General features: G+C 38.6%; 1 protein-coding gene across 1 annotated transcript in view; it reads right to left on the bottom strand.

Annotated features, from left to right (window-relative positions):
• Positions 1-607: 607 nt before the first annotated feature.
• Positions 608-14,894, bottom strand: part of rchy1.L (ring finger and CHY zinc finger domain containing 1 L homeolog) — a 28,010-nt gene continuing 13,723 nt past the window's right edge. Inside the window, 3 exon segments of the mRNA NM_001095280.1 lie at positions 608-921; positions 4,569-4,689; positions 5,298-5,324. Coding sequence (NP_001088749.1) covers positions 793-921; positions 4,569-4,689; positions 5,298-5,324 — 277 coding nt within the window. The 3' untranslated portion in view covers positions 608-792.

The raw sequence follows: 14,894 nt of genomic DNA, 5'->3' as shown, positions 1-14,894 counted from the left end.
TCCCCCAGTGTGGCGATTTCTATCTTAAGTGCTGTGACTGCTACCTTTAGTGAGGCCGTAATGCTGCGTGTAAGCACGCGGAGCTCAGTTAGTGTGTGGCCATTTTCTACTGCACCAAGCTCTGCCCCAGCAACAAATCGCCTCTTCTTCGGGGCGACTATCTCCCCGAACTGCCTTCCCCTGCTAAAATGAAAATTGCAGGCGATTTTCATTTTAGCCGGCGGAGGGCAGGGGGAAAGCAGTTCGGGGAGATTGTCGCCCTGAAGAAGAGGCGATTTGTGGCTGGGGCAACTAATCTCCCCGAATCTGCTCGTGTGGACTGACCATAAATGGTAGAGAGAATTATTTGCACTGTAAACAGTGTAATTTAGAAATAAATAGTAAACCATAAAACTCATGACAGAACCCCTTTAAAAATCTTTAGTTGCGCTTCTGAGCACATTATTGGTTTCAGTGTCAGAAAGATTGTCTGCAGACAACAGGTACGATGGACATAACACTCTCACTGATGTAGCGGTTTCCCAAGTTTCCTAAGAACCAGTACTTAAAAATTTGTTAGGACTAAATGGTAAAGCAGCTTCCACCAAACAAATACAGCCCAATAGGATTTTTGAATAAATATTTATTTTAAAGGAGATTCGAGAAAGAAAATAAAGCTTATTTTCAAGTACCATGATGAAAATGAACACAATATAAGTGATGACTCCAGATGAGGCACAAGGCAAGTGTTCACACTGCTGGTTCAGAAGACTTCATTTACAAAAACCCATGCCAATGATGGTTTCCGGCAGGTCATTCCCTGGCTGTCTGCGTTAGTGTCTTCCCTTCTTGCGCAGTGTTATATGAACTACAACTTTCACATTTCATTCCGAGAATGTGAAACGGCACTGTGGATCTGGAGCTGCAGTCATTGCATAGGATCTGAGTGAGTTAGGAAGAATTCATAAGATGTGAATGAAACAAAACCCTAGAGTTAATGAGCAACCAGGAAGTAACAATACTCTGTTTATTTATAACATCATAAGGAACTGTATAAAGCACAAATATATTTGGAAACAGCAAAAGCTATAAAATATTTTTTTTTTCTCATCAACAAAATGTTCAAGCAAAACAGTAATATACAAACATGGTAAGTTTCAAGGAAGTCACACATATTTCCTTAAATGGGTTGTTCACCTTTGAATTAATTTTTAGTATGACGTAGAGTGATATTTTGAGACAATTTGCATGTGGTTTTTGAGTTATTTAGCTTTTTATTCAGCAGCTCTCCAGCTTGCAGTTTTAGCAATCTGGCTGCTAGGGTCCAAATTACCTTAGTAACCATGCACTGATTTGAATAAGAGACTGGAATATGAATAAGAGAGGGTCTGAATTGAAACATGAATAATAAAAAGTAGCAATAACAATGCAGTTATAGCCTTACAGCGTATTTGTTTTTAGATGGGGTCAGTGACCCCCATTTGAAAGCTGGAAAGAGTCAGACAAGAAAGCAAATAATTAAAAAAAACTATAAAAAATAAATAAGACCAATTGAAAAGTTTATTTGAATTGGCCATTCTATAACATACTAAAAGTTAACCACCCTTTTAACACACTCTAATAAAGAAATAGTGTATTTCTGAAAGGCCTGAGATTTCTGTGAGATGTTAAAGTAAACTAAAGCCTACAAAATGAATGTGGCTAAAAATGCCATATTTTATATAATGAACTGATTGCAGCAGCCTAAAGTTTCAGCTTGTCAATAGCAGCAATGATCCAGGATTTCAAACTTGTCACAGGGGGTCACATCTTGGAAAGTGTCTGCGACACTCACATGCCCAGTGGGCTCTGAGCAGCTGTTGAGAAGCTAAGTTTAGGGGTCGTCTCAAATGATCAAGCAGAAAATGAGGTTGGCCTGTAATAAGCTGATGCTACAGAGCTGATTATTAAATGCTGGTGCTAGTTGCACTGGTTTCTGTACTGCCCTGTAGTAATTATCTGTATTAATTACTAATCAGCCTTATATTGTGACATTTCTCTTCTATATGTACAGCGAATCAGCAGAAAAGAAGATGGAGAGCTACTGGGACATCTTTGGAGACACTTGGGGGCCGATTCATGAAGCTCGAGTGAAGGATTCGAATGAAAAAAACTTCGAATTTCGAAGTATTTTTTGGGTACTTCGACCATCGAATTGGTTAAATTCGATCGAATTCGATCGAATTCGAACGATTCGAACGATTCGAAGTAAAAATCGTTCGACTATTCGACCATTCGATAATCGAAGTACTGTCTCTTTAAAAAATACTTCGACCACCTACTTCGGTAGATAAAACCTACCGAAGTCAATGTTAGCCTATGGGGAAGGTCCCCATAGGCTTGCCTGTGATTTTTTGATCGAAGGATTTTCCTTCGATCGTTGGATTAAAATCCTTCGAATCGTTCGATTCGAAGGATTTAATCGTTCGATCGAACGAAAAATCCTTCGATCGATCGATCGCAGGATTTGCGCAAAATCGTTCGACTTCGATATTCGAACGATTTTAGTTCCCAGTCGAATATCGAGGGTTAATTAACCCTCGATATTCGACTCTTGATGAATCGGCCTCTAGAAATTTAAGTTGTAGTGATTTACTTAAAGGAAAACTATACCCCCAAAATGAATACTTAAGCAACAGATAGTTTATATCAAATTGAATGACATATTAAAGAATCTTACCAGACTATAATATATATTTACATAAATATTGCCCTTTTACATCTCTTGCCTTGAGCCACCATTACGTGACTCTATCTGCTGCCTCAGAGATCACATGACCAGAAATACTACAACTAACTGTAACAGGAAGAAGTGAGGAAGCAAAAGGCAGAACTCTGTCTGTTAATTGGCTCATGTGACCTTACATGTGGTTTGTATGTGTGCACAGTGAATCTTACGATCTCAGGGGGCGGCCCTTATTTTTTAAAATGGCAATTTTCTATTTATGATTACCCAATGGCACATACTACTAAAAAAGTATATTATTATGATAATGGTTCATTTACATGAAGCAGGGTTTTACACATGAGCTGTTTTACTCAGTATCTTTTAATAGAGACCTACATTGTTTGGGGGGTATAGTTTTCCTTTAACTGTAAGTGTTCACACTGTTTTTTCTATATGAATAAGTACAGAATCCAATCCCCACACTGGTTAGGTAATTCCAATTATTAACTTGGCTACTTGAGTAATATCCTGCAGGAAACGTGCAGTGCTTCTGTCATGTTCACACGCTATCTTAAGGGCACATTTATCAAAGGTCAAAAAAATATATATCTCAATATATATGTCAAAACATGCCTTCACTTTTTATCACTAGTGAAAGGATCTTAGCAGTGAGTAAAAAACATTCATCTATATCTGCAGCATTTTCTTGAAACTGAAAACGTGAACATTTTTTTTTACAAAACTTTCTGTGCCCAACCTTGGTTGTGGAGCACAGGACAGAATGGTTTTAACCTGCTAAAAGCAGAAAAACGTGGTTAAAGAAATAAAAACAGGAAAGGAGGTAGGAAAATTCTTTGCAAGCAACTGCAAAGAAACAAGTAAAAATAATAGCTATTCACACAAATCGAGAATTTGCAAGGCTTTATTCCTGCATACGTCAATAAATTTTACTACAGTAGAACCCCAAATTTATGTTTCCCATGGACAGTGTCAAATCCAGGGAAACGCAAAATCTGAGAATATAAAGACGCTGCGTGCCTGTGTGGGACAGCGTCAATTCTGGGAAAACGTAAAATCCAGGTACATAAAATTGTGCTTCTACTGTATATATATATATATATATATATATATATATATATATATATATATATATATATATATGTGTGTGTGTGTGTGTGTATAGAGGCAGCCCCTGGGTTACATACGAGATAGTGTCTGTAGGTTTGTTCTTAAGCTGAATTTGCATGTAAGTTGAAAAATATACATTTACTTATTAAATGCAGCAAGACAGATGTTTGTCTAAAGATAGTATTTATTTTACCTTTCCATGCATATGTATTTTTACCTTTCTGTGCTCTGCAGTAGACAACACACACCAGAGGGGATTGGGGCAGGTGGTTTATTAAAGCTAAATGCTAATAAAGCCCAAGTAAACCACAGTACTGTATTAGCCTCAGTTTGTAAGTACGAGTTGTATGTAAGTTGGGTGCATGTAACTCGAGGACTCCATGTATAAATATATATTTCTGTACAAGAGTGCAGCAAGTATCATCATAGGGAGACGGGCTCACATGTGTTCCATTATAAAATATAGTTACAGTCAAGATGCCTCCTCCTGTACAAACAGCATTGCCTCAAAAAAAACAAACCAGAAATTAAAAAATAATAATAATGTTCACCAATTATGCATCCTGACATCTGGGATCAACAATAAAAATGCAGTCATTTATAGGAGACTGGATCACAACAATAAACATCAGTTAATCAAGGCTTTAGTTATTCTCATGCCACGCAGTTAGCCAATATCTATTGTTCTTATTACTTGGAATTTAGATATTGAATAGAGGCTTACACTATATGGGGAAGGTAGCGCAACACTCACCTCAACGGTCATATTCTGATATTCAGAGGGCATTGGGGTCTGAGCCACTTCATCATCCAGCTGACGCCAGTACCTGGTCATATCCAGAGCAGAACGCATACACAAGGGGCATCTGTATCCTCTATCATGAAAAGAAGCACAAAGAATTGGAATAATTCTGTAAATACGTTTGCCCAACACTAAACCCAAATAGCATATTGTATAGAAAACAGGTATACTTTGGTACAGCTTCACACATGGCACAGTGGTTTAACCAAACAAGGCTAGATTTAGGTATTTCAGACAGAATAAAGTGCTTCATATAAGATTAGAAATGACACGTCTCTTATTGTTCATGAATACTTGCTGCTATGCAAGTCTGATTAACTTTAATGTCTGAGCGATGGCATCTGCATCAATGCAAAAAAGTCACTTGTATAACAGGACTTTGTTTCTCTACAAATTCAATTTAACCAATCAGCAGGTCAAACAAAGGGTAGCCATTAATCTAAGTGTAGTTCACTTGAAACGGGCATATAAACCAGATTATAATATCTAAGTGCCAGCGATTTAATGGACTGAAATACCTTCCTTTGTTTTCTCTTTTTCTCAGTAATGGCAGTGAAGATTAAAAATGAACTCTCTTGGCTTGCACTCTTCTGGGTAATTCTTTATTATCTTACAGTATAATTCTAAAAGCATTTAATTGTCCAAACTGATCCTCTCCAAAATATACATAAAATTACTTACTGTTTTAACATGTCCTCATAACAAGTACTGCAAGAAAACAAATACACTGTCAGTTTCTGTGTTCATGTCCAAAAATCCGTATTTGTACATAATGTAAAATGTATGTACATAAAATACAGCTATAACAGACTAACATTGTTTGTTTTAGTAAACATATGCTCTTGCTGTGCTTAACCCTTTAAGTGCCACAGAACGTAGAATCTACGTTCTGTGGAAAAGTAACTTGAAATGCCACAGAACGTAGATTCTACGTTCTGCAGCACTTCCGGGTTCTGGAGCGGAGGAGCGGCTGTTAGAGCCGCTCGCTCCGTTCCGCTTCGATCCCCTGCCCCTAGGCAACGAGCGATCGCCCAGGGGCCCAAAAACAGCAGCAGGCACGTGTTCCTTACGTGTCCTGCTGCTGCAGCCTGCACTGCGCCATCCAGCTCCGCCCCCACAGCACAGAGACACGCAGATCGTCGCAGATGTCTTCCTGGGACGCCTCCACATCGGGTGCAACAGTCTTCAGCGACTTTTTCAGGTTAGTGCAACAATTACACACACAAACACACCAACACACACTTATTACAGTAATACACACTTAGATTCACACTTACACACACTTACACATACATTTTTGGGGATTGGGGGGGTCACTTACACTCACTGCACTTACACACATGTGCACACGCACACACGTGCACATAACATGTAATTTACCATTTGTACACACGCACACGCACATACATGGCATTGTGGCTTTTTTTTTTTTTTCTTATCGCATCGTCTCTTTTTTTTGCTGAAAAAAATGTTTTATTGCCATTACGAATAGCGTATTCGCTAACCGTACTGTGCAATATCTTTTGTATGTTATTTCGGTGATTATATTGCAATTTTGGGTATTTTGGTGCATTTTTAGCCATTTTATTGAATTTTTAGCCATTTTATTGCATTTTCAGCTCTGCGTATGTTGTGTTCACCTGTTTCTAGCCGTATAACCTGTTTGGCCCAGCTAAAATATTCAAACTGTGATTCTGATGGCCGATAACACTATTCTGGAAAAAAAACATTGATTTTTGTGGTTTTATTGGATTTTTTTTCATTTCACTCTTTACTGCCTTATTTTGTTTTGCCTTGTAAATTTTATTTACTATATATCCATTTGGGGGTCTCTGTGCGCCACATAGTTTGGTATATCTATGCATATTGGGCATCAAAGTGTTCAGTAGACCCCTGTCGTTCATATTTAGGATGTTTTATGCTGATACGTTACGAAATGTGGGGCATATAATGGGGTAAAATTCAAACTTTGTGACGATTTTCAGAAATTTGATAAAAACCGTTATGTTCAGCATTGCTTTGCAGTTTGGCAGTTTGTAGTAGAAACACTTATTTACCAATATTGGATTCGTCAGAATGTGTACTTTCTGAAAATATATGGTTTTCTGGGGTCTCTGTACTTTTAGGGGGGCCTAATGTCGCATAATACACACACCAGGTGCTTATATTGCAGCAGCCAGCGCGTCAGCTGTGAAAATGTATATACAGTATTGTCATTTGGGGGTCTCTGTGCGCCACATAGTTTGGTATATCTATGCATATTGGGCATCAAAGTGTTCAGTAGACCCCTGGCGTTCATATTTAGGATGTTTTATGCTGATACGTTACGAAATGTGGGGCATATAATGGGGTAAAATTCAAGCTTTCTGACGATTTTCAGAAATTTGATAAAAAACCGTTATGTTCAGCATTGCTTTGCAGTTTGGCAGTTTGTAGTAGAAACACTTATTTACCAATATTGGATTCGTCAGAATGTGTACTTTCTGAAAATATATGGTTTTCTGGGGTCTCTGTACTGTTAGGGGGGTCTAATGTCGCATAATACACACACCAGGCGCTTATATTGCAGCAGCCAGCGCGTCAGCCGTAAAAAAGTATATACACTATTGTCATTTGGTGGTCTCTGTGCGCCACATAGTTTGGTATATCTATGCATATTGAGCATCAAAGTGTTCAGTAGACCTCTGGCGTTCATATTTAGGATGTTTTATGCTGATACGTTACGAAACGTGGAGCATATAATGGGGTAAAATTCAAGCTTTGTGACGATTTTGAGAAATTTGATAAAAAACCGTTATGTTCAGCATTGCTTTGCAGTTTGGCAGTTTGTAGTAGAAACACTTATTTACCCATATTGGATTCGTCAGAATGTGTACTTTCTGAAAATATCTGGTTTTCTGGGGTCTCTGTACTGTTAGGGGGGTCTAATATCGCATAATACACACACACCAGGTGCTTATATTGCAGCAGCCAGCGCGTCAGCCGTGAAAATGTATATACACTATTGTCATTTGGGGGTCTCTGTGTGCCACATAGTTTGGTATATCTATGCACATTGGGCATCAAACTATTTAGTAGACCCCTGGCGTTCATATTTAGGATGTTTTATGCTGATACGTTACGAAACGTGGAGCATATAATGGGGTAAAATTCAAGCTTTGTGACGATTTTCAGAAATTTGATAAAAACCGTTATGTTCAGCATTGCTTTGCAGTTTGGCAGTTTGCAGTAGAAACACTTATTTACCCATATTGGATTCGTCAGAATGTGTACTTTCTGAAAATATCTGGTTTTCTGGGGTCTCTGTACTGTTAGGGGGCTCTAATGTCGCATAATACACACACCAGGTGCTTATATTGCAGCAGCCAGCGCGTCAGCCGTGAAAATGTATATACACTATTGTCATTTGGGGGTCTCTGTGCGCCACATAGTTTGGTATATCTATGCATATTGGGCATCAAAGTGTTCAGTAGACCCCTCGCGTTCATATTTAGGATGTTTTATGCTGATACGTTACGAAACGTGGAGCATATAATGGGGTAAAATTCAAGGTTTGTGACGATTTTCAGAAATTTGATAAAAACCGTTATGTTCAGCATTGCTTTGCAGTTTGGCAGTTTGTAGTAGAAACACTTATTTACCCATATTGGATTCGTAAGAATGTGTACTTTCTGAAAATATCTGGTTTTCTGGGGTCTCTGTACTGTTAGGGGGGTCTAATGTCGCATAATACACACACCAGGTGCTTATATTGCAGCAGCCAGCGCGTCAGCTGTGAAAATGTATATACACTATTGTCATTTGGGGGTCTCTATGCGCCACATAGTTTGGTATATCTATGCATATTGGGCATCAAAGTGTTCAGTAGACCCCTGGCGTTCATATTTAGGATGTTTTATGCTGATACGTTACAAAACGTGGAGCATATAATGGGGTAAAATTCAAGCTTTGTGACGATTTTCAGAAATTTGATAAAAACCGTTATGTTCAGCATTGCTTTGCAGTTTGGCAGTTTGTAGTAGAAACACTTATTTACCCATATTGGATTCGTCAGAATGTGTACTTTCTGAAAATATATGGTTTTCTGGGGTCTCTGTACTGTTAGGGGGTCTAATGTCGCATAATACACACACCAGGTGCTTATATTGCAGCAGCCAGCGCGTCAGCCGTGAAAATGTATATACAGTATTGTCATTTGGGGGTCTCTGTGCGCCACATAGTTTGGTATATCTATGCATATTGGGCATCAAAGTGTTCAGTAGACCCCTGGCGTTCATATTTAGGATGTTTTATGCTGATACGTTACGAAACGTGGAGCATATAATGGAGTAAAATTCAAGCTTTGTGACGATTTTCAGAAATTTGATAAAAACCGTTATGTTCAGCATTGCTTTGCAGTTTGGCAGTTTGTAGTAGAAACACTTATTTACCCATATTGGATTCGTCAGAATGTGTACTTTCTGAAAATATATGGTTTTCTGGGGTCTCTGTACTGTTAGGTGGTCTAATGTCGCATAATACACACACACCTGGTGGTTATGTTGCAGCAGCCAGCGCGTCAGCCGTGAAAATGTCTATACATATTGTCATTTGGGGGTCTCTGTGCGCCACATAGTTTGGTATATCTATGCACATTGGGCATCAAACTATTTAGTAGACCCGTATGTTTATATTTAGGATGCTTTATGCTGGTAATGATACATGGACAATACGATGCTGGAAAGTTGAAGCTTTGAGGCAATTTTCAGATATTTCACCAAAACCGCCAAATTTGGCAAAGCCTTGCGACTCAGTAGTTTGGAGCAGAAAAGCATGGGTACCCATTTTAGATTCTGTAGAATGTGTACTTTCCAAAAATGTATGGGTTTGGGGGGTAAACATATATTTCTGTGTTTTTACCCCACAAAAATGCAGACAATGTGCTGATTTTTCATTAGCTGAAGTTACCCACAGGACAATTTGTATGTGCTAACTTCATTTTGGGGCCTCTAAATGCCATATACTTTGGTAAACCTATGCACAGTGGGCACCAAACTGTTTGGAGGACCCCTGGCAATCACAATTTGGGTGCTTTTTTGTGATACGTAATGATACATGGGCGATATGATGCTGGAAAGTTGAAGCATTGAGGTAATTTTCAGATATTTCACCAAAACCGACAACTTTGGGAAAGCCTTGCGACTCAGTAGTTTGGAGCAATAAGGCATGGGTACCCATTTTAGATTCTGTAGAATGTGTACTTTCCAAAAATGTATGGGTTTGGGGGGTAAACATATATTTCTGTGTTTTTACCCCACAAAAATGCAGTTAATGTGTTGATCTTTCATTAGCTGAAGTTACCCACAGGACTATTTGTATGCACTAACTTCATTTTGAGGCCTCTAAATGCCAGATACTTTGGTAAACCTATGAACAATGGCCACCAAACTGTTCGGAGGAACCCTGGCAATCATATTTAGGGTGCTTTTTCTTGGTGCATAACGATACATGGGTGATATGGTGCTGAGAAGTTGAAGCTTTGAGGCAATTTTCAGATATTTCACCAAAACCGACAACTTTGGGAACGCCTTGCGACTCAGTAGTTTGGAGCAGAAAGGCATGGGTACCCATTTTAGATTCTGTAGAATGTGTACTTTCCAAAAATGTATGGGTTTGGGGGGTAAACATATATTTCTGTGTTTTTACCCCACAAAAATGCAGTCAATGTGTTGATTTTTCATTAGCTGAAGTTACCCACGGAACTGTTTGTATGCGCTAACTTCATTTTGGGGCCTCTAAATGCCAGATACTTTGGTAAACCTATGAAAAATGGCCACCAAAATGTTCAGAGGAACCCTGGCAATCATATTTAGGGTGCTTTTTCTTGGTGCGTAACGATACATGGGTGATATGGTACTGAGAAGTTGAAGCTTTGAGGCAATTTTCAGATATTTCACCAAAACCGACAATTGTGGGAAAGCCTTGCGACTCAGTAGTTTGGAGCAGAAAGGCATGGGTACCCATTTTAGATTCGGTAGAATGTGTACTTTAGAAAAATATATGGGTTTTGGGGGTAAACATATATTTCTGTGTTTTTACCCCACAAAAATGCAGTCAATGTGTTGATTTTTCATTAGCTGAAGTTACCCACGGGACTGTTTGTATGCGCTAACTTCATTTTGGGGCCTCTAAATGCCAGATACTTTGGTAAACCTAGGAACAGTGGCCACCAAACTGTTTGGAGGAACCCTGGCAATCATATTTAGGGTGCTTTATCTTGGTGCGTAACGATACTTGGGCGATATGGTGCTGAGAAGTTGAAGCTTTGAGGCAATTTTCAGATATTTCACCAAAACCGACAATTGTGGGAAAGCCTTGCGACTCAGTAGTTTGGAGCAGAAAGGCATAGGTACCCATTTTAGATTCGGTAGAATGTGTACTTTCCAAAAATATATGGGTTTTGGGGGATAAACATATATTTCTGTGTTTTTACCCCACAAAAATGCAGTCAATGTGTTGATTTTTCATTAGCTGAAGTTACCCACGGGACTGTTTGTATGCGCTAACTTCATTTTGGGGCCTCTAAATGCCAGATACTTTGGTAAACCTATGAACAATGGCCACCAAACTGTTTGGAGGAACCCTGGCAATCATATTTAGGGTGCTTTTCTTGGTGCGTAACGATACATGGGCGATATGGTGCTGAGAAGTTGAAGCTTTGAGGCAATTTTCAGATATTTCACCAAAACCGACAATTGTGGGAAAGCCTTGCGACTCAGTAGTTTGGAGCAGAAAGGCATGGGTACCCATTTTAGATTCGGTAGAATGTGTACTTTCCAAAAATATATGGGTTTTGGGGGTAAACATATATTTCTGTGTTTTACCCCACAAAAATGCAGTCAATGTGTTGATTTTTCATTAGCTGAAGTTACCCACGGGACTGTTTGTATGCGCTAACTTCATTTTGGGGCCTCTAAATGCCAGATACTTTGGTAAACCTAGGAACAATGGCCACCAAACTGTTTGGAGGAACCCTGGCAATCATATTTAGGGTGCTTTATCTTGGTGCGTAACGATACATGGGCGATATGGTGCTGAGAAGTTGAAGCTTTGAGGCAATTTTCAGATATTTCACCAAAACCGACAATTGTGGGAAAGCCTTGCGACTCAGTAGTTTGGAGCAGAAAGGCATGGGTACCCATTTTAGATTCGGTAGAATGTGTACTTTCCAAAAATATATGTGTTTTGGGGGATAAACATATATTTCTGTGTTTTTACCCCACAAAAATGCAGTCAATGTGTTGATTTTTCATTAGCTGAAGTTACCCACGGGACTGTTTGTATGCGCTAACTTCATTTTGGGGCCTCTAAATGCCAGATACTTTGGTAAACCTATGAACAATGGCCACCAAACTGTTTGGAGGAACCCTGGCAATCATATTTAGGGTGCTTTTTCTTGGTGCATAACAATACATGGGTGATATGGTGCTGAGAAGTTGAAGGTTTGAGGCAATTTTCAGATATTTCACCAAACCGACAATTGTGGGAAAGCCTTGCGACTCAGTAGTTTGGAGCAGAAAGGCATGGGTACCCATTTTAGATTCGGTAGAATGTGTACTTTCCAAAAATATATGTGTTTTGGGGGATAAACATATATTTCTGTGTTTTTACCCCACAAAAATGCAGTCAATGTGTTGATTTTTCATTAGCTGAAGTTACCCACGGGACTGTTTGTATGCGCTAACTTCATTTTGGGGCCTCTAAATGCCAGATACTTTGGTAAACCTATGAACAATGGCCACCAAACTGTTTGGAGGAACCCTGGCAATCATATTTAGGGTGCTTTTTCTTGGTGCATAACAATACATGGGTGATATGGTGCTGAGAAGTTGAAGGTTTGAGGCAATTTTCACATATTTCACCAAAACCGACAATTGTGGGAAAGCCTTGCGACTCAGTAGTTTGGAGCAGAAAGGCATGGGTACCCATTTTAGATTCGGTAGAATGTGTACTTTCCAAAAATATATGGGTTTGGGGGGTAAACATATATTTCTGTGTTATTACCCCACAAAAAATGCAGTCAATGTGTTGATTTCTCAGTAGCTGAAGTAAAGTCCTGATCAATTTGGATGTGCTAACTTCATATTGGTGTCTCTAAATGCCAGATACTTTGGTAAACCTATGCATAATGGGTATCAAACTGTTCAGTGGACCCCTGGCAATCATATTTCAGGTGCTTTTTCTTGGTACCTAATATAGTTTGGGATATGCGGAGCAGCAAAATAAAACCTTTGAAATGATTTTTCAGAATTTTGAATTTTTTTTTGAAAAAACCGCTATGTTCAGACAAGCTTTTATGTTTGGTAGTTGGGAGTAGAGAGACATAGTTACCCATTTTGTAATCGGCAGAATGTGTACTTTTCAAAAATGTATGGTTTTCTGGGGTAAACCTACGGTTTCAGGAGTTTTTGCCTTGGAATCTAAAGCATGCCGTTTTCTGCCTTAGTGCTTTCAAAATTCGGCAATATACTGCCGGGAGTTTTTGAGGTACAGAAATCCTAAATCTCCCTAAAACTATACATATCTGGTATTGGCACGTTCGAGAGACATAAGGCTTTCCAAATCAGTTGGATTTTCATCCGTAAAATGAAATATTTTTCTGGTATAAATTGATATACGATGAAAAATGGTAATTTTTCATTTTTTTTGGTATTTAGCACTATAAATTTTTTTGCACAGGTGGAAATACATGAAAACTCAGGCAGATTTAGAAAGCTCAGTTTCTACCGAAAAAAACAATGTATAGTTTTCCTAGGTAAACTATAGGTTTCCCCTCAGAAAATGCCCCTAAAGTGAGAGAGCACAAAATGTTTCAAAAACGGCTGGCATTTCGCGTAACCAAAATGTGAAATTCTGCTGGCACTTAAAGGGTTAAAGGGAAAAAACAGCTTACCCTACTGTTTTTTAAATATATGTATATCAAGGCCTTGAGAAATGTCCCAATGCACTCACAGAAAAAAATAATAAAAAATTATTCTTTTCACATAATACTGCGTGTGTTTTGATCCACTGGGATTTGCCATCAATCAGGATGATCATAGGGTTGACACCTGGCCGGTATTCTGCTGGCCTGGCTGGTAAAAATGATGGTTGATCCCAATGTTATGAATAGGGAAAAAATATAAATATATAGGAAGGCCGGTATTTTTTTCCAGAAAAGGTGGCAACATCATGATGTGGATCATAAACCTGCTGAAGATTCCTAGTGGATAGAAACACATAGATGTAGTGTTAACTGAATAGCCCTTTTTTTTTTATAGCTAAAGTATATGAGAATATATATATATATATATATATATATATATATATTTTTTTTTAATGTGCGTGCTATTCTCTGTTCCTGTGCATTGTTCAAATACAGCACAGCACCCGATACTAATCGATTACCAGACAGCGTGTGCGGACATTGGTGAATTTCAGATAAGCCCCATTAAACAAGCACAGTGTTTATAAAACTCCTAAGCTCAAATAAATGTGCTCATCTCAACAAAGGGGGGGGGGAGTATTTTCTCCCTTTAAATGTAACATGTTTTTGCTTTTGCCAACTAATAGTTATGTATAATTTATTTGAGCAATAGTTTTTTTGTAACTTTTAAGCTTTTTTTCTGGTTTTAACTCTGTTTAGAGCAGTTCCCATGCTCTCCTTTATATGTCCTCCGATTTCAGAAATGCCATTAATCACATATGCATAGAGGATTCAACGATCAGAAACCTAGGAAGCATGTCAGACAGTGCTTACAGAAAGGAAGATGATCTCAAAAAGGATTGTAGGATCTAAGTTGCCACAAACACCTGAGAAAGGCAACACTAAACACATGAATTATATAGATCACACTAGATAAGGTACTGTGAAACCAGCAAGTTACTGATATGTATATAGTGTGCCTTGAAGTTATCCATTTGCTATTTAACACGCAGATTTAGAGCGCCCTCTGCAGGATACACTAGGATTAGTAGATCAGTTATACTCCTAAAGTCAAATTGTGAGATTTAATCACTATCACTAACTACAGGTTGATACACATTGTTATTAATGAAAAGCTCCTCACAAGTTCAGGCTTTTTATGATCACTGAAAAAGATACACCAGTATATTTTGTGCCAGTGATAATGGGTGAACCGCATCATGCGGCACTGTAAACGGCAGGAAATAATTGGGGATTTGTTTCCCGATACAAGCAGCAGTAATCAAAACAGTGACTGCTCTTATAGCTATGGTTGCATGAATAAGGGTAAGGGC

This window comes from Xenopus laevis, chromosome 1L (assembly GCF_017654675.1).
Source record: "Xenopus laevis strain J_2021 chromosome 1L, Xenopus_laevis_v10.1, whole genome shotgun sequence".
Taxonomy (NCBI): Eukaryota; Metazoa; Chordata; class Amphibia; order Anura; family Pipidae; genus Xenopus; species Xenopus laevis.
This window is presented reverse-complemented; position numbering and strand designations above follow the sequence as displayed.